General features: G+C 36.8%; 1 protein-coding gene across 6 annotated transcripts in view; it reads left to right on the top strand.

Moving 5' to 3' along the window:
* Positions 1-21,540, top strand: part of STXBP5L (syntaxin binding protein 5L) — a 207,800-nt gene that overhangs the window by 168,705 nt on the left and 17,555 nt on the right. For 4 of the 6 annotated variants that reach the window (XM_064519788.1, XM_026103445.2, XM_026103448.2 and 1 more), the window contains one exon: positions 14,972-15,142. The exons of the other annotated variants lie outside the window; for them this stretch is intronic. In XM_064519788.1, the coding sequence (XP_064375858.1) occupies positions 14,972-15,142 (171 nt within the window). The remainder of the gene's footprint in view (positions 1-14,971; positions 15,143-21,540) is intronic. 6 annotated transcript variants of the gene reach the window in all.

Genomic DNA, 21,540 nt, shown 5'->3' with positions numbered 1-21,540 from the left:
AACAAGTAATGATGATAAATGATTCTGCTGTCCTCTTGTGCCTTTATATTCTACTTCATTATTAAATTAAATTGATTTTCAAAAGCTCTTTCTTAGCAAGATAGGTTTACTAAGCATGATCCTTCTTTATAATAAATGTAGAGCTAGTAAGATATGTGTGATTTAGATATTAAAAATAGGTTATATAGCAATATCTACTTCTTGATCAGTTTAATATTAAACCTTAGTTACACTTATAAAAGTATTATGCACAGTTTTAATCACTTAAAACATGAAAGCAATTAGCTTCATCTTTTGTTTCTACCCTCAGAGCTCTGGTTTATTGACAGTGGCCCATGGTCTGCTAATATGATCTTAGCACAATCATGTCCTACACCAAGAATTTCCAAAGTTAGTGTTGGAGATGATGGTTGCAGCAACTCCTGACTTCCTCAGCTGTACTTCATTTCTCAGTGCCATGCTTCTCTGTCCTTTATCCCCCTACTCCCTATATGCCCTACTACACCTCTCTCTGAAGAAGAACCCCAAGCTTATGCCCCTGTTTCTGTCTTTTTTTTTTTTTTTCCAGGTTGGGATGCCCATACTGTTCCTGTACCCATAGCCCAACTCATGAGCTTTATACTATTTACCCTTTCTTTCCCAGCCTCAGTCACTTCAGCATCCTGAAACAGTGTTAGTGAGATTGCAGCCTTCAATATTGTATGCCTGGAGCCATGGGAGCTCCCAGATATTGCCTATCTAGGGTCTTTGAGAGGAATGAGAAAGTGCTTACTTTGCATCTCCACTAAGAGCCTGCACACAAGTAGTTGGGATCTATTTCTGCAGTCTTCCAGTTCAGACCTATCTCCAGGGTATGTATGCTACAATTTGGTAACAGCTGTGGCATAAAACCTAAGACATGTAATCCTGGTACTACAGAAATACCTGTAACATAGAATTAGAAGATATTAAACCAGCACTTTACAAAGTTCGAAACCTCTATGATGAAAGCACTAATAAGGCTTCTTAGTGTCAAATGTAGCTAGGTTTTACAGTTCTGAAATGTTCTAATCCTAGCCTGAAAGTGTATGACATCTGCACAGATAAATGGAGTGTTTTTAAAAGACCCTTCTGAAAATCAAGTTACCCTTTGTGTGAGTGCCTAAAATGGATGTAGGAGCCTAACATTTGTTATCCTACTTAAATTATTTTCATTTATTAGTGTTAGTGATGCATATTTTGACTTTGGGTTGCTCTGAGGAGATCTGCTCACCTTATCCTAAAACACCCTATCCTAAAACTCAGTTATAGTGGCAGCTATAAAAGGGTTATTGAAAGGGCTGTGCTGGTTCTTCTGATACTAAAACCTTGCTCAAGAGTGTGAAGGGCTCCCCTACTCATCTCCCCCCACCCCAATACTTCCTAGTGTAGATATGATTTGATATTTTCCTCTGCCACATTACAGGTTTTGCAGCTTTTGACACTTTGCAACACAGTTCTTAAGTTTCTTTTAGGGGTCTGTGACTTGAACCTTTAAGTGGCTGTTCTGGGCATCCTTCTGACCTAAATGCTAATTAAATAGCATTTGCAAATGACTTGTTCCTTATTTTGTATGTTCCAGTGTTCCTGCCACTGTGATATTTATCATGTGGGACTTTCTTCAGAAGTAATAAAATAATTAGCTAATATTTCATTGCTCACTTTTATTAATGGACAGTATGGGTAAGCCCTAAAAGCCAGAAAACAATGTGAAAAAATGATGAATGATGGTGACATGAAAGAACCATATTGGAAATGAAGTCTTCTGAATAATTAACACATGTTTTCTTGAGACTTTTTTTTACTTTTACAAATTCAAGGCCCTTTTGATTGCTGCAAGACATGCTTCATTTCAGTTCTCTGGTGCTCATTGTTTAAAAATGTGCTCATCTGTAAAACAGTGAAAACACTTTCAAAAAAAAGCAAAATCATAGTTTTGTTTTTAATTAGTATGCAAGACATAATTAAATCTTCACAAAACAGAGTGTAATATTTTAATGTGTAGATAACACCACATTTTATTCTGCAGCTGCTGTATTTCATTTCTGTGCGATCTGTTGTCTTTTCCGCAATATGTACAGTAATACGTTCCGAGTCCATTACCTGTACAATATGCCCTCTCTTTTTCAAATAGTGTCTTGAGATATAATGTCATCAGAACTCATAATTTCATTGCACCCTATTATTAACTTGATTTCTCGGTGTTTAAATATTTGTGATTTGCTGCATAATCAGCATTTGCAATATTTACTTTAATCTCATTTGCTTTTTCTTCATTCCTGTCATCACAAGGTAAGATATTGCCACACGTAGCCAAAGCTATGTAAAGCACCATTCATTTCTTGAGAGCTGGAGTAATGTTTTTTCCAGTGCCTCTTTTCTCAGTTACATTTATTTTGCTGAGTAGTGGTACATGAAAATATTTAAACAATAATTCTGCCTTTATATGGTGCTAAAAAAATGTGCTTAAAACTTTCAATATGTTATTAATCAGAAGATGGCATGTTGTTTTCCCTCACTACTTTTTCTTTCTTATTTATTAACAACTGCCTTTCTCCTTTTTCTGTTGTTTCAGTTAAAGGATCAAGAAAGTTAAGTCTGCCAACAGATCTTAAGACTGATCTTGGTACGGTAGGCAAAAGCCAACAGCTTTGAACTTCCTTACATCCATTGGCAAAGTATTTTACCAACTGATTCGTGAGATAACACAATAACTGTGGAGGCTTTGTCTGAAAAGGCTTTCTAAAAACCACCTATTAACCCATACAGTTCTGTTGGCAGCTCTCAGAATTTTGCTTGTTTAATGCTCATTTATGTCACATAGACACATTTTGCCAACCATCACACACACTGAATGTGTAGTATTTTACTATGAAATGGCTCCAGAACTTTGGACACGCTTGAACCATTATAGCTGGTTGTCAATGATGTTTATTTCTGTCTATAACACTCAATGCATGCACTAGTCTGTTTTCTTTATTTGATGTACAAATTCCATGCCACAAAACTGATAAGACACTTAAACATGTATATTATATGGTGTCTTTGAACTTCTGAGAAATCAGATCAGAAATCAGTCATTTGTACCTCAGAAGCCTCTTTGAGGCTTACCTCAGCCTACTGTTAAGTACACAGGTTCTTGTAACTTTTTCTTCAGTTCTTTAATATTTCAGTGGAAATACATAGTGAGAGCAGAAATTCACTGCAGAAAACCTAAAGTGAAAACTTAAGATGCTGTATAAGCTAAAAATGTTTGGGGCAAATCATGCCCTCTTAAATATCCATGTTAAAGGCATCCATCCTGGCATTCGGACTGGAGTGTATGGTTCACACAAAGATTTTTATAATTATCTTTAAATATCCTCAGTCCCAACGAGTCCTTTCTAGTTTTGCTCTCATGGGAAGTTCCTCATATAAGATGACTGAAAAACCCATGTAGCCCTGTCTCATTACTCTGAGTGTCTTTTCAGAGGTGGAAAATAAAGTTGATTCATATTCTTGCATAATGCATCTGAACTTAATTTCTGTCACTAGGAATCATATGTCTGTACAAACCAACATAGCACTGATACCCAAGGCAAACATTAGGGGAATAAATATGCTTTCCACATTATAAATGATTATAAATGATTGTGCAACTTAGAAAACTGCTAATAATTCCTGATATAGACCGTATAGAAACATTGCAAAACAATTGAGAAATTCAATCCATTTAATGCAAATTTCAGTGTACAAACTGAATTAGCTGAAATAATTTACTCCATCATTAACAATGATATTTGAGAAATTGAATGTAGGAATACACCAGAAAATTTTGGATTGGAAAATAAGAGTACTGATATTCCAAAAAGGTAAAAGGAGTGATATAGGCGGTTGTAGACCTGTAAAAATAATTTTTATCACTAATTGAATGAGCAGCAACTAAGAAGGAAAGTGAATACATAGAGTATTGAAATAGTCAGAGAGTAGTATCTTAGGCTAAATCATGTTATACAGATCAGACTTCTTTTTGTTTACTGTTATTAAAAAAGATCACAATGAGGAACACACAACATGAAATACATTTACATTTCGTTAGCACATCTGAAAGTCCTGAATCTTGAGGGAAAAAAAGGTTAATTTCTGGATTAAAAGACTACTGATAGGTGTTTAGCAAAGCAAAAAACAAACCATTGTATCTAGAGGCAGTGAAGGCTTTACTATGTAATATGTGAATCAAAATTGTGATTTGATTCTGTTTAACATCTTGAGACAGAGAGCTTTCAAATCACATATCAGATTAAAAACAGCCTTACCCACAGCTCTATTGCAATCATGATGGGGGTGCTGGATGATATCATAAACATTACCTAAAATATATTGACAAATTGGAGGCAGTTTTATGTAAAAAGAAAAAGAAAAAAAGAAATTAGGACTGGGATGCAGGACAAATATGTACAAAAGGAAAGATGTACAAGGTTAAACAAATTCAGCTTAAGAGTATAGAAGCCATAATGATCCATTTTAAATGTATGATATGTAGGGAGGTTCTTGAAGCTCCTTTCTTTGGAGCTAGGCAGCCAGGAGGAGAATAAACATGCAGTATCACAATTGCAAGTTTGCAGATTAATGATTTGAAAACAGTCATGTTTCTACCATTCCTCTACTTGCCTGTATTCATTATTTTTGAATAATAGAACAAGTTCAGCATAAACTGAAAATAAGTGAAGGTCTGTTTCACTGGCCTGCAGAAACTGGTGGAGCTCAGTTAATTTCAAAAATTTCTTACAGACTGAGGGATAATATCAAATTGTCACTTAAGCATTATGTTTGCTGTCACTGTCACAGTTTTTGGATACTCTGTCCTTGTATGTTATCAACACCAGTGAACCTGATAGACTGCTAGGGATAACGCATGTGGAAATGGCCATTCAGTGTATTAGCTGGCAGTTGTTCATGGCTAATCAACTGCAGAAGAGGGCTTAAAAAATAACAAATAAAGCAAAAAAATTGTTTTAATTCTGTTTCATGGCTGTCGTAAAGGGGTGGAAGATTCCTTTTAATTATTCTACCCATTTAAACTGTGCTGAATTGTACATGGCTTATTTTACAACTAGCTGGAAAAAAGCCTTCTCCCTTCTCTCCCCCGAAGTGAGGCTAAATTTAGATAAGAGTTCCTGGACAAGGTGGTAAATAATGTCTGCATGTCATCTACTTTTACTCCAAAATGTCCTGGCTGCCCTGGTAGAGCTCTTACAGATTATTTATCTGCCACTTGGTTGTTACCTAAGATTCTATCAATACTCCTGATATCCAGTGGATAATAATACTTTCTGGCCCCTGCTTGTGTTAAAGGTGTTCAGGTCTTTGGCAGGGCACCACTTTCACATGATAAGAAGTGGTGCATCCATCCTGTTGGCTTTGGGTCACAGGTTTTCAAAGAGTACTGGTACATCACCTTCTCTCAGCACTGACTGCGGCAAATTGGAAAATGCATTACCGTCTGGCAGCTTACAGCTCTGCTCCCTTCTTAGGATCTGGATCATGTAATGTCCTTGCTTTCACTTTGCTTTGAATTAAAATAGTAGAGTCGAGGTAAAAGTTAAATCTATTTCAGGGGGACGTGCTACCAGTACTGACAACTGCTTGAGGAGTAGTTTGCTGATGTTTAAGGGAATAACATGTGATCCCATGCCTGAAGGCAGCTGGTTATACCTTGTATAGGATTTTCATGACTTGAAGGTACTCTGGGACTCCATTTTGCCCCTCGTATGACTGATAATGAAGCGGATTTCAGTGTCTTTTTATTTTGATGTAGTGCTAACTGCTGGGTAACTGCTAATACTGGGGTACTGGGTAACTGATAATTTTGATTTAATTCCCATAAACAGATGGCTTCATTGTATGAATTTATGCTGTCATCTAGACTTTGTTAGCAAAGAATGAAAGAAAATGCAAAGAGAGACAGCCATTCTTTTGTTTCCTCTTGCCAAGTTATGTTCTTCAAAAGATTAATGTAATTTCCTATGCTTTCTACAGGCATTTTTAGGCAGTGAATGAATTCTTAAGCCGGATCAGAGATAATGTCTCCCATTTTATACAGTAGTGGAAAACTACACAAAGTACCGGATAACTGAAAGTGAAGCTCAGATTTTTCAAGGATTTGAGAAATGTCCTCTGATGCAAAGCCCCCCCCACATTTTAATTGCGAAAGTTGACTTCGTAAAATGCAATTGTAAGAGACAATCAAAGGAGGCTTGGTTATGACTCTGTATTCCATGTTATGCATATACAAGGTTTGTGGAATCTTTTTCTTCTCCTCCAAAGATTCATGCATGTAGTATTCTAACTGCAATATGAAAACATCCCATATTTGATGCCTTTGTAGTTCATTGAAGGGAAAGTGTCACTTTCTTGATCACAGAATCACAGAATGGTTGAGGTCGGAAGGGACCTCTGGAGATCATCTGGTCCAACCCCCCTGTTGAAGCATCCAAGGGATGCTTTCTTGATGCTCTTGAGCCTATGAAACAGGACCCAGATTTCGGAAAGTACCTCTTATCTTTATTTTAGGGGTGAGCAGTACAGTAACACAATTCTTGCTTTACCCTTTCAACATAGTTTAACATTTGTAATAGCAGACATTATTAGATTCATAATAGACATTGCTTCCTAGTCACTACTACTCATTCTGCTTGAGGAGTTACCTCAGAGCAAATGCTGTGTATTCAACTGGCAAAATTTTGAATCCATTAGTCTCTTTTTGCTTTTTGCCACTTTAGACAAACTGGTTGATTTTAAGTGGAGAGTTCTCGACTAGTTATTCTGGCCCTGAATCAGTTAGTTTGTTTTCAGTGCTAAAGAGCATCCCTGAAAATTTGAGATTATATGGCTTGCCTTCCTCCTTGGCCTGACATTTTTAGAAAAGGTAATCCAGGCATCCAGCTGCAAAAATATTTTTCTTTAATTATTTGACAATATACATTGAAAATTAATACATTTTTAATTATGCAAAGATGATTATAGACAGTCCAGCATGCTGCTTTTTCCAGAAGGGTAATTTCTGTTCACTTTTCAGTCTGAAAATACCAGTTTAACTGAGGAATCATCTGAAGTCTGATTATGTTTGGAATCATAAAATAACTAAGGTTGGAAGGGACCTCTGGAGGTCATCTAGCCCATCGCCCTGTTCAAAGCATGTCTAGTTAGATCAGATTGCTTAGGGCTGTGGCTATTCAAGTCTTGAACACCTCCAAGTACAGCGATTCCATGACATCCCTGGGCAACCTGTATTTGACCTGTATTTGACCACCCACATTGTTAACAAGTTTTTCCTAGTATCTAGTCAGAATCTCCCATGTTCCAACTGTGTCCTTTGTCTCTAGTCCTACCATTGTGCATTCCTGAGAAGAGTCTGGCTCCGTCTTCTTTGTATCCTATGATCAGGTAGTCACAGACAGCACTAAGGTCTCCCTTGAGCCTTCTCTTCTTAAGGCTGAAAAAAACCCAGTTGTCTCAGCCTGTCCTTGTATATCATGTGTGGCTTGCCGTCTTGGAGGACCTCTGCTGAACTCACTCCTGTATGTCAATATCTTTCTTGTAAGAGGGATCCCAAAACTGGGCACTGTTTCAGATGCAGTCTCACAAATGCCAAACAGAGGAAAAGCATTCTTACCTTGACCCGCTGGCTATGCTCTTGTTAATTCAGCCCAGGATGCGGTTGGTCTTCCTTGCTGCAAGTTTGATCACTATTGATCACTAGTGGGATTAAAAACACTATGAACTGGACAAATGGTTTTTATTTTTAGAAAAAAGGTTTTAGACGTTTGCTTTCTCTACCATTTCACATTTTCAGTTTTGGATTTTGAGAGTCTGGTACCTAGGACCCTACTACATAAAATTGTCTTTCTCATCTGCTAAATGTCAGCTGTATGACGGCATCAGTTTCCTCCTAAATTAAGTAAGAGAATGTTAACTGTCCAACATTTGAAAAAGAGGCTATATTAATTGAAATATTACCACCCTGCCAGTGCGAATAACAATGAGAAAACAAAGCAATGGGAGTTATCAGCGGCTTAGCTCTGTAGACTGTTATAGCGTAATAGGTATGCTCTATATTATTTTTAAAATGCAGAAAGGGGCTGTGCTCTGAGTTCTAAAACTTCCAAATTAATAAAAAAGAGAGAGCCAGCATGTGTGCATGTGTGAAGCAAGAGTGTGTGCTGATACATGTGGGAAATTTAACCACTGAGTAGGTGATTTGAAGGAAATGCACATGGACATGAAAAATTAAAGAAATATATGAGTGCTGTTTGAACTCATACTTAAAATTATTAAAATGATATTTTAGTCAAAATATTTATAACTGATACAGGTAAATTTAATCATGAAGGAAAAGTAGGATAATTTCTTTGTTAATTGAACAGCAAAGCAAGCAGTAAAGATCATCATACATTTAAGAGCTGACAATAATAAACTGATACTCATTTGGTAGGATCACAATATCATAGATATTCACTTTTCCTAAGTTCTCAGTTTTTACTTAATAAAGAGCTCCTCACTGAGGGCTGTCAAAGGTAAGTCTTTTTTTTCCCAAGACATACAAACATATATATAGTATTGTTATATCTGTGGTCTCTGCACAGAATAATTTTATTAGAATAAAAAGAATTTTATTAGAAAAAGAAGTATTTTAATAGATATTAGAAGATTTGACTAAAACTTGGATTCTTTTAGAATTGTTTGGTTGCTGCAGAAAAATTATGTGGAAGCTTAGTTATATTTGGAATGCCTTGTTTGACCACATCTGTGCCTTTTTCCATTGAATATTTGCAAGCAACTTATTTGTATGTTAACATCTATGGAACAGCTGTTCCTCCTGTAAATTTTACTGGCACACCAGCAAGAACACTTTGGACAAAGATCAAATTTTTGCACCCAAAATAATTATGAATAACAAATGTATCACTTATTGGTCATGTTGCAAAATAAAATGCTACCAGCTTCAGTTGTCTCAAGAGATAATGATGTAGAAATTGTATATAACTTAGGCTGAGATGGCAAGTTAAGGTATAGGTCAACAAAAAATTCTGAAGATTAAGTAACCCTGTAGGCATTTCAGATTTCAAGGTAAAAATATGCCAACAGATCCAAAAAGATCTGCAATGTGTTCCCCTGTGGATATACAAAATTGCACTCTTCTGGTGTTCTTGTTTCAGTAGCTATTTGTTTCAATAACTGTATCTGGAAGCTAGCACTAAAGAGGTATTACAAATGAGAGCACTGTTGCTAGCTCAATTATTTCAGCTATTCTTAACCTCTAGTTAAAAGCAAAGATTTTCAGGGGAAAAAATTATCTTCTCAGATATGGATGAAAAGTCAAAATGTTTAAAATCAACATGACCAGCACTTTTTGAGAAAATGGGTCCAGTAGTGTGATGTTATACAATCACTACAGATTCAAACACTAGAGCAGAGGAATCCAAGGAATAGAATTAATCTGAAGTAGTACAAAATGTTATCACTTGTTCTTAATTTATTTTTAATTTTGAAATGACAGGGACTGCTTATTGAGATAACACAGAAGTGATGTTATGATGTACAGTAATATATTCTTTGTGTTCCTCATTTAGATATTGTTTATTTTGTAGTGTAGTTTCATTGTTCATAATCACTTGTAAAAATAGTTTTTGAGGGGCTCTGTCAGTGACAACACACATGCTTTGCTGCTAGTACAGTTAAAATACTGTGATGTAATTGAAAATTTTTCTGTTATTTCTCTGAAAAATAAATCTGTTCACCTTGCTTTCAGGAAAATGGTGATGTCTAGGATTAGGTGCATGACAGGAATTCTTTCCCATTATGGGAACACTATTATATTATTCAGGAAGTATATTATAATGACAGTATCTTATACTCTTAGTGTGGACCTAAATGTACTAGCAATATGCCAATAGGGTAAGTCATCCTTCCTCTTCAAACTGAAGAAAGCATGATGGCAATAATGCACATTTGCTGGCAGAACATCTGTACTAACCTCTGCTAGGGGGCTGCACCTTCTCCTCTGCCTGGCTGGCAGAACTGTACCAAGAGAAAATTGTGATCATGACTTTGCAAGGGATTTTCAATTAAGAAGACTTTGTTAACAATTTAAGATGTCAGTCTGTATTCTTATTAATGAATAATTATGCTATTTTTACACCAAGTTTTGTTGTTTTCTATGCAAACCTGAGACTGTTCTGCAGGCTATTTGTACAATTTTACAAGATCTCATTTTTCTTGGTTTAAGGGTGTATCTTTTTCGCTGTGAAGAAAAAGGGTGTTAGTCACACCCATAATTATCAGCCAAAATCTAACTTATTGATAACACACAAAAATCCCCTAGTGCAAAGAGATGGACTTTTCCTCCCTTTAACAGCATAGACAGTAATCCTCAACATCTGCTGAAGAGATTCTCTGGGACTTACTCATTTTTGTAGATCTTTCTGCTTCATATTAAAACAGTGCTCTCTGCTCCTTCTACTTGCTCTTTTATTTATTACTTCCAAATTAGGGTGATATTATCATACTTCTTCCGATTAATCATATTTAAATTCTTTTGTTCTCGTCCTCTCTCACATCTTTAGTTAGAAGTGGTTTTCAGCTAGTTTTTCTGTGTGACTTTATCACTTTGTTAGAACTGAAAAAGAGGAGTCTTTCTTGTCTTTTTTCGTTTTTGTAATGTCCACTGCAATACAACTGTCTAGGCAGCAACTGCAAAAACACATTTCTCCATTCTTACTGACTTTCAGTATATTTTGTTTTAACAGAGTCAGCTTTTCACTGGTTTATTGTTGGTTCCTTTTGCTTTTTGCAAAGATCGCCGAGTAGTGTGAAACAGTTGTATGACTGCAGTGTTTGACAATGCAGTCTGTAAAACATACACCTTAATATCTGTAAACTAAAATTAGCACATGTATATATCTCATATGCCTTATGTCTGTGTAATAGTCTTTGTAAAAACAAAAAAATCAGATTACATTTGAGGCTCTCTAGCAGGCTTGCTGCTGTCATGTCGCACACTGCATCTCTCACAAGGCACATCAGTAGCTCTGTCTAGCTCACAGTAACTAATTTTATAATTCCTCAGTTCCTCTTAATCTTATCATCTGCCTGGCATTTTGTGTGACACACTGGCCTTCCCTCCAACATGGTTGCATTTCTTTTTTGAAGAGGTACCTGTTGCGTGGAAATAGACTGTTTCAGCTTCCCACCTCAATATTGTACTGTGACACAACCTCACTTGGCAGTAGGACACAGCACTCATTTAACCAGGGGGATGTGGAGCTGCACAGATAGTGCTGGGCTGCATGATCTGGGGGGCACATTGCACTGACTAGTGCTAGTGCTTGATAGGGGGGATAGCTAAAGCTTTTTTAAATCCTACAGGTAAGTCAATGAGCATAAATAGAGGCAACAACCAGGACCTGCACAGTAGGATCAGCACATGGAAAGCAATAGAAAGTTTTATGTCATGAACTCCTAATCTGAGCAGAAGAGTTTCCTTCTCCATAATCAGTCCCAATTCAGATGAGTTTATAAAAACTTCTGTTCCTTCCGTACATGGGTGTTTTTATATATATTAGTAGATCTTAGGCACAATTTATTACTAGATGCTTGATTAAATCAGTGGAGTTAAATCATCATAAAATGGAGTAATGCATGATACTATGGGGCAATCTAGTTTGATTACTTGCAATGGGTTGCATAAGCCTTACACATTTGAATTAATGACCAGAATTGGTTCAAACTTAGCTCTGGCTACTTAGTTCACTAGCGACAAACAGGAGAAAAGACTGTTGCTCAGGTAGAGTGGGATGGCTGTTACATGGGACCACATCGTATCAATGGCGATGGCATCCCTGGAAAGGGATAGGAGGAGGTGGCAAATGCAGCTGTCTGAAAGGATAGAAAAGAGAGAGGGGCTTTCTGTGCACTGCTTTCTCCCTAAGCAACTAGCCCCTGCCTTCTTTGGAACAGACTGGAGGTAGAAGCTGGTGCACTATTGCTTTAACAGCACAAAGCGGTCTGTGCACTGCTTCTTCAGTACCACTCTTAATGTCTCTGGTATTGACTGGTGCTCAATATCAACCAACACTTCTGGTATCAGAAGAGCCTGAGTGGCCACATGACACAAGCAGGAAGCCAGCAAGGGAGAAAGTTAAAATGTTGTTCTAGCTCTCAAACCAAACAGAACTGGAAAAAGCCAGGTCTTTATAAGGCACCTCTGTCTGTTCTCTGGGGCAACCACAAGACATCTGTAATGGAAAGGAGGATCAGGAGACTCAGGTCTGAAAGGGCTAAATCACTGTAGTCATTTTGGCAAAGGGTGATAACATGAGCATCCTCACAGTCACCCTTGGAGAGCATACTGTATCGAACTAGTATTGCTTTTTTCTTATCACTTTTCTTACACTCTTCATTCTCTTTCAGATGATGCAGTGAGGAACCTTTTCTTAAACACTACTTAACCTTTCTGCTGAAAAGATTTGTATCATTCAATTTATACCATAACAGTATGCAAGAATTTCCTTTTGAAATACACACATAGTTTTCTCGTAGAACTGGGTGGTTTTGATCTTGTTCATTCTCCTCAGCTTCTCAGCAAAAATGTTGCTGTCATAATCTCAGAATTATACTAGTCTTTGTGGAGTCTTTTTTTTTTTTTAACTAAGGTTTGAAGAGTTGCATTGCTGCTAGTTGTATAGCTTTGAAAAATAATTGTATCTAATTGGAAGAACAGAACTGTTTCAAAATATAGAAAAGGGTGTAGCTGATCACTAAAATCCTTCCTCCCTTCAATGTTTTAACACTCATGAACTTTTCACCAGCTTCCATTCTTGAAGGGAATCCTGGCAGCTTCTAGGATGAGGTCTGATTTATTCTCTGCACAGGAACTGGCTTTGCTTATTTGGAAAGGCATTGTCAAAACAACTAAAGGGAATTAGGTGGCCTGATCCTATTGATTTTTTTTTATTTTGTGCCCATGAAGGTAAGCTGAGACAAACAAGCATACTAAGAGAGAGACAGCAGAATTGCTCTTAAAATCTGTCATAGTAAGTAGGGACTTAGATGAATTACATCCATTCTGTGCAATGTCCAGGGAAAGGGACTCACAAATGTTGTTGATGTTTCTATAGAATTTGATTCTTTTTACTCTGTTATGTTCCTCACCACTTCCTAGGATCCCCCCTGGAGGTAATTAGATATCACGCTGAAACTCCTTCACACAAACTGAATTTTGAAGAAAGGAAGCAGCTGGATGAGGATGTATCTGTTGCTGAGGTTGAACAGTCAGCCTATGCCCTTGAACAAAGCCCCCATCTCTAAGGACTTTCTACTGAAATATATGAATAGTTCCAGCATATTTTGGAAACTTCCCTAACTCCAAGTTGAATGAATCATCCACATCAGTTTTTTTTTTTTATCTGCTGTTAGCTCAGTAAATAGTCATGCATTAAGAAACATGATAAGAGTCACGAAAGTTGTGTCTCCTACAGAGCTATTTCATTATGCAGTACAGATACTAAATTGCTTTCTAAAATATAAATCTGAACAATTCTTTCCTATTTTGCTCATCAAGACCAAACTGCTTTCACATGAAAGGGACATGGCTTATAAATTAGAAGATTACATACGATAGTACACTGTATGCTATATTCAGTATAGGAACTGTGCTGGTTTTCTCATTTGAACACAGAAATAAATTTTGATGGTGTACAATGGCATAGTAACAAAGAAATAAATCTGTCTTGCTATATTAAAATTCATATTTTCCTTGGATGCAACATAAACCAAGGAGAAATAACTGAATTTGATATTTATGTACAGAATCTAAAAGACTAATTTTGAGATATAAATAGCCTGACATATAAAACAAAGGCAGAGGCTCCTAGTTTGCACCTACCTATATTATTGAGCTTCCATTGTTTTGAAGAGAAATAGTCAGTGTGCTTGCATAGTTCTGAATTTATGTTCTTTACTTGTTATTTACATAAATTACTTAGCACATGAATTGTTTTCCTGATGGTAAGTGTGAATTATCTGCAGACCAGAAATAATTCTGGCTGCGTATCCTTTCATATGTTGAGGGGAAAAAATGCTTTCAGTAATTCATGTCCTCTTACTGTTGTATCCAATGTAAAAGGAAGAAAAGTATCCCTTGAATATGTGTTGTAGTCCACTGATCCAGTCTGACTCATTCTGAACTCTGATCTAAGCATTGCTCAGTGGATTTTTGTGGTTAAAAGACGTGTTTTCAGCAATGAAGAACAGACTAATATAGCCAGCATTTCCTGCAGCCTTATTTCATTCTTCTACCAGACGGCAGCATATCTGCTGTGTTGATTGACCATGGCCTGTGGCATGGCTTCAAAGTAAGACTCAGCCTCACATCTTTAGTTCTGTAGCAGACATATCACCTCTTCAGTAGTCTTTCTTTTTCACCAGTAAAATAAATCTATTTGGTATAAAAAGAATAAAACACTAAGCAATATTATGGCTAGTCTTATAATTATCCCAAACATAGATGCCTGCTGCATGGCATCTGCAGGTCAGGTGGGTAAGATATCTAGCGCTAAGCTCCATCTTGTAGTAAATTACACCTGCAATTATTTAGGAGAGCAAAAAGGAAAGATAGTTTTCAGATTTATGCGGTATCTAACGAGAAGACACAACATCAGAGATGGCAATGTTACCATCTATATCTCAATGAACTGCCTGTATATGTAGGTCAACAAAATGCAGTCCAATTTCAAAATATACCTTGAAAATATGATGAGTTATTCCTACATATGCGTGTTGGGTTGATAAAAAAATAGTTTAGCTCAGAGGATTTGGGTTAGACCATTCCTACATATCAGAACTTCTGTCTTTCCTCCAGTCTGAATTTTGGGAGCTGACACTTTGCCTAGTAATTTTTGCATTCACTTTCCAGATCATGTCAATGGTCACTGTACAAGCCCAACGTCCCAGAGCTGCAGTTCAGGAAAACGACTGTCTAGCGCGGATGTCACCAAAGCAAATCGCCGCGGGCCTGGGAGGCCCCCCTTTAGAAAAGCGCAGTCTGCTGCCTGCATGGAGATTTCTCTCCCAGTCACCACAGAAGGTGGGTGGCAATGACGATGTTTCTAGGTATTTGTGATTTTTCACTTTCTCACCAGCTGTGAAAGCAAATAAGTTGCACTCTATTTAGCATGATCCTTGTCTTAGTCATTGCCCTGAACTGCTGTCTTCATTTGACTGTTTAGAACTAGAGTAGTCCCTGTGTGTTAGTGTCGTTACTAACCAGCCTGCTCCTGAACTCTGTGCTGCCTAGAGACGCGGGTTGCTAAGCCTCTCCCAGCTCTTCCCGTTGTCCCCTCACCTCTACCAGTCAGGTGCTTTGTTCCGAAAAAGCAATTGCTCATAGCGGCTTCTGTACAGTAATTGTGGCAGCCAGGAATACTAACATTTTAAACTCTCATTGTCTCTATTTATCAAGTCGGAAAATGAGTAAGATATTTTTAGAATGTAAGTTCAGGCTTTGCACGTATATATTTATTTATTCATTAGTATCGAATACTTTATAAAATTCCCCAATCCTTGGCCACCCTTTACTGTAAAATTGTTGCCCATAACATAATTCATTTTTATACTTATAAGACATTTCTACCTCTAATTCTTGAAAAAACAGTCTTCAAATCTTGATCTACCTGATTACAGAGACTCAATAAAACTGAGATACACAAAGTGGAACACTCATGGCTATGCATTGTGCTTGAAGCTTAGAATAAGCCCATTTTAATTTCAGCGCTGCCAGCTACTTCACTGTGGAGGGTTTAAGCAGGAGCATTCAGCTAACATATTTTCCTTCAATCTTGATAGTGTTCTCACCTTGCTGTTGGTGCCCTTTGCTTTTCTCCTAACTCCCAGGCTTTCAGCTATTCCCATATTCCTGCAGTTTAAGAATACATTATCTGTGCAGAAAAGCTTCAGCTTATCAAAAACTGAAAAAGCATGATATCCCCCCCCAAAAAATAGAACTGTAGTGTTGACTGTTTAATAATAAATATAAATTTTAAAATATTTAAACAATATAAGTGATAAAATGTAATATTTTAATTAAAAAATTGTTTTTAACAGTTAACTCTTTTAAGAATGCATTTTTAAATTCAGTGAAGTTGCAGGATAATTTCTTAAGTGTCTAAGTGAGAATAACCTTCTATGGCTGCTGTTTGGCTGTAGCCCTGCCTAGACCCCCCCCCCCCCCCCGCCCATGATACCATGTACTGTGGGCCATCAGCAACTCAATGCCCCTAACCCCATATCTTGCAAGAAACATTTGTATCCTGACCTGCCTATCTGCAAAAGTGCCTGTGCCACAGAAGTTCTTTATGGCTGGGACCAGGACTCACCAGTTTTACCCATTGTTGATGAGGAGAGAGCAAAGGAGAATTATATCACTCAGAGTATCTAATTTTGTATTTTTAAATGCAAATTGTAGCAAATACCTTTGTAACTAGCTGCAAATTGCTAGAATCTTTGTGGGTTTTTTTCTTTAGGATAATACAAAATAGAAGAATTCTTTCTGAGTCTTTCTTATGACTAGTGTGAGATCACACCACAGAAAAATACAGTTTATTTGTCTGAGACCTAATAAGAAAACTTATTATTTAAATATATAAGGCTCCAAGATTATGTTCTTGGCTGGAATGGAGCTGATATCCCAAAGATTGCTGCAATGTCCTCAAGCAGCTCCCTCCATTTGATTTGAAACTCATTGACCTACACTGATCCACAGGACGTACAGGGAGGCATGGTTGGACATCCGCTGCAAAAAGGACTGTGCTCACTGCAGGTGTTAACAGCTTCCAGCTATGTCATTACTCCTCTGCCAGAAGTCACCTCCCATTGCCAGAAGCTATCATGCCAGAACAGATAATGATAGAAGAGGGATTGTTCGAGCTGTCCCCATCTGCTTAAGTACAGAATCATTTAGCTTAATTTAGACAGCCTTCTGTATTTGGTCACATTATCTCACTGCCTTTAGTAGAGGAGCATTAACCTTCTGCAGAGGAACAGGAACAAAACCCTAAGAGTAGTGACATTTCAATTGACACAGCTGTTTCTTTAGTGACCATCCAACCATTGCCTTAGATTGTGTGTAAAACTAGAGTGTTTTAACACATCTGAACATTATTTCAGTGAAGTTTGGCTAACTGTAGCAAATTTATACTTTGTTACCAGTACAAAGCAACTGCTAGGCCCAAGTTTTCTGATATAATTTTACCTGCCCAAAACTGTTAGCACAGGTATTGCATGTCTTCCCATGTGTGGCAAACACAGTGCTGCTGACTGGCATCTGTCGGGTAGACTTGGCCTTTGGGTGAACACTGCAGTACTGTGGATTCTTCATAGGTGAAGTCATAGGCTGAACAGTGAAAATGTTAAATCATATTGTAGATTTCGTGTAACATATGACAAAGAGTAATCCTCCAGCAATCATTTATAAGAAGTAATCCTGTTTAAATACTAAACCTTCTATAATCTAAAATGTAAATTCAGATTAATTAATGGTTCATAAATGAATATTTTACTAAAGTAGATTTAGAAAGGTGTGAGGCCTTTATAAGCACCTATGCATAAGAGAAATTTTCACCTGTGTAATCACCATATTTTCCTCCAAATTAGTTATTATTGATGATCATAATATGTAGTTCTTACATAACACTTCCATCCACATCTCTCTGCACCATACAAAGATGGTAAGTACTCTTGTCATATTACAGCTCATGGTGGACAATATATCACTACCACAGTAGTTTCTGTTGCTGTATATTTTTCTTGATTCTATGTAGTGCCAAACTCTACTAGAATTGTTACATGCTGATACTGCTGCAGTATTTGCACTAATTGTATATAACCTGGCCATGATGCTTCCCAATTCTTCTATGTTTCTTCTTTTACTTCTCCCTCCCATCCTCTCAAAGTAAGTAAGGTCAATGGCAGGAGCAAGAGAGAACCTATAGCCCCCTAAGATCCCACTCACCCTCATGCACAAAAAGTGTAGGAGTACAGTGATACTTTTGATGGCATCATGATGCTTTTCTGGGTATTCAGATTTAGTTTGTATTTCTCATCACTAATTATAATACCTATCAAGTTTACAATTAAAGTATGTATCTTTCTCGAGATAGTCGTCTAGCCTCATTTCAGGGATGTGGAGTAAACTAATGTAACTGGCGTATTTAAAAGTTTCACAGGTGTCACTGAAATGGTATTACAGCTCTTAGTAAGGTCCGTGAAATGACTGTAAAACAGTTTTTCGTGCTTCAAGAAAGAGCCAGCCAGAGTCTTCAGGATATTTTGTATTAACGTCTAATATGATAGAGTATAGCTTGAGTTTGTTCCTGAGTATGTGGGTTTATGTGCACAAACATACATACAAGTCACTCTTTAGCACATCTGTTGACTAAAATAACTTTCTGATGCTTTATATTCTCCCACTGAAATGAAACTATCTATCCAACTTGTTTAAACTGTTTTTTAGGTGGCTGAGGTATTGGTCTGTTGAATCCTGGCTCCTCTAACTGATTAGTGTGGAATGATAGACACTTAGCAGTTCTTTGTGCATCTTGATTTTCTAGATACACTGCTTTGGCATGTGGTTTGATTTATCTCAGTTGGATTTTATATTAAATACCACGGTAGAAGTTGATCTCATTCTTGAACATTTCTTACATTGGGGGTAAAGAGAAGGGTGAGGGGGAAGGAAGATGAGAAGTTAAAAGATTTGAGAGAAAATGTACTTAGAATTCTCTGGTTGGGCTTTTCAACCCCTCTTCCCTCCCAAAAAAAGGTTTTCTTGGCTAATCGGGAATATATTCTGTAATAAGCAATGAATGTATTTACAAGAAATAAATATGTCCTTGCTATTTCAGAGAGAGGTGATATTTCAGGTTAGTCTTTGGTAGGATTCTATTATTCTACTTAAGTAGAATTTTGATTAGAGATTGCTATCTCAGCGATGTTAAGCACTTTTTAGACACGAAAAAGTCCTTTGTGTGTGGGTAGATGGTTCTTACCTTTTTTTATGCTGAGGGCCTGTCTCTGAGGCACTGAAAACACTTGGAGATTTTTTAATAATTTTTCCAGTTCCTGCTCTTTCCAACCCCTACTAATTGATTTGATTAAAAAGATAATACATTTTGGTGACTAACCATAGGATGTATATTAGAATAATAAATCATCCTTTTACTCTCACATTGGGTTTCAAAACCCATTTATTTAAATCTCATCTTTTAGTGCAATAGCATCTGTATTTCCAGCATTTTCCTCAAGTGTATTTTCAGGCAACCTTCACACAGTAAATTCTTCTGACTTCAAGATGTTACTTCATTCCTTTTAGATGATCTTCAAGGTGTTTTGCTGAGTCTTACCTCTTTATATGTGTAAAAGGATTCCTTCTGTAGAAAAACATTTTGAAGAATGTCTTTGCAAGATAGATCAAGCTTAGAAAGAAAATGGAGAAGGGGGTCTTTCTTTCTGCCAGTCAAAATACTGCAAGCTGTTAAGCTTCATAAAGTGCTGACATTTATTCCACATTCGTTGAAGAACAGTTCAAAAACCAAGCAACAGTAGCAGAGGAATAGTGATTGTGCTTGAATCTCTATTGTTACTGCTTAAACATGTCTTTCCCAAGCATCCTCATCTGATATAGAAAGCTTGTTATAAGGCTCTCAAGGTTTTCAAATGCAAGTTAATTTTAATGCAAGTTAATTTTATTCCAGGCTAAAAGTTACTGCTATTTCAGTTTCAAAGGCTGATTTCTTTTCCCAGAAGAACCTAAATAGCTGGTTATGATTATATTTTTGTCAATATTTGCTGCTGGACATTTAGTACAGCATTTCTCAAATACCATTTATGCTATTTAAAATATTACAGATTTTTCTGTGTATCTTTTAGTATTTTTCATAAATGCAGTATTGTCACAGCTGCACTCATTAACTCTGGAGCTGCTGAATGCTCTATTTCTAATTTTAGCAAGAAAAGTACGTGGAAAATTTTACAAGTTCTAAATAGCATATTATTGATTCTGAACAATCCTGTTTTCACATCATTTTGATCAAGCTGTTTCTTCCTTGCACTAATGTAAGAACTTCTGTGCATCCTAAATAAAATCATAAATACACCAAATTCCATTGCTGTACAACTTTCAAATTCCATACTACTTCTAGTCCTTTTGACTAGGTCTGAGACTTTAGGAGTAAGTAAATATATTTCTTAGAAAAGGCCTTCTTACACAGGGTATAAACAGCATTTTCAATTATCAAGCTAACAGTGTGCTATAAAAAATATACATGAATGCATATTATTCTTACTCAAGAAGATCCTTACAGAGATTCCTTCCCACGATATCATCCTGTGGAAAAGGCATGTGTTTTTTACTCCAAGCTTAGTGGACTTCTTTGCAGGCTGTGGCCATTTGCACTGATCACCTCTTCATCTGCTCCAGCTCTGGGCTCCAGCTATTCCTTTGTTTTGTCTGCAAGTGTAGAGAAACATCGAAATACAGTATGAATACAGTGCAGAAACACTGAATACAGTATTATACAGAAATACAATATGAATACAGTACAGAAATACTGAATAGAGTATAGAAACATTGAAACTAGGGAGTCTATTAACCTTTCATTTAGCTTCCATGAGGAAAACGTGCAGCCCTAACTGGCTTGCCTTCTGTGCCATTGCACAGATCCTACACAGTCCACCTCAGTCTAAGAAATAATACTGCATACTCATTAAACTCATTAAAGCCCCATTTCCGTCTAGAACAGCAGAGATCTTACTCTGATCAAGAATTTCAATGTAGATGAGCTGGCCCACAGCAGGCTCATTAGGTCTTAGTGCTAGGTAATTGTCCTCAAACAAGGAATCCTAACAAGGATTTGAGGTATGCTGCAATTTTCTAAGAATGCTAAGGGCAAGATCTTTGAATTTATTTTAGCTTTTCTTTAATATAATTCGGTTTCAATATTTACTTGAGTTTTTGGTTCACTCATTTGGTTATGCATAGTCAACACTTGATATAGAGTACTTGAATTGAAATGCCACTGTGAGCTAGCAAAATCAACCATTGAGGGATTGTTAGCCATTATCTTCAGTGACTTTATTTAAAATTCTATGGCAAGTACAATGCAATTTCCATTTTAAAAGATCCAGTATACCTTTTACATGAAGCATTTCTTTTGAATCTGCATATAGAAAGACTAAAATTGTTCTTGGGTTGGTAATTTGTTTCTTGCCTGGTTTTGTCCAATATGTTCTGGAAATGAATAGTACCTGAACTATATATATGCTATATACTTTAAACTTCTGTTCTTATTCAGAGGTTTTAGTGATGAACATGATAAGAAGCTTCATATATGGCCTGGCAGGGGCTTCTGGTTTTTCTTCTTCTCAGATTTTGGTTTAGGTTTGGGGGGCTTAGGGATGGTGAGTTTTTTGTTTTGTTTTTTAGATTCA

This window comes from Dromaius novaehollandiae, chromosome 1 (assembly GCF_036370855.1).
Source record: "Dromaius novaehollandiae isolate bDroNov1 chromosome 1, bDroNov1.hap1, whole genome shotgun sequence".
Classification (NCBI taxonomy): Eukaryota; Metazoa; Chordata; class Aves; order Casuariiformes; family Dromaiidae; genus Dromaius; species Dromaius novaehollandiae.
The sequence above is the reverse complement of the archived record's forward strand: the minus strand, read 5'-3'. Positions and strand labels throughout refer to the sequence as shown.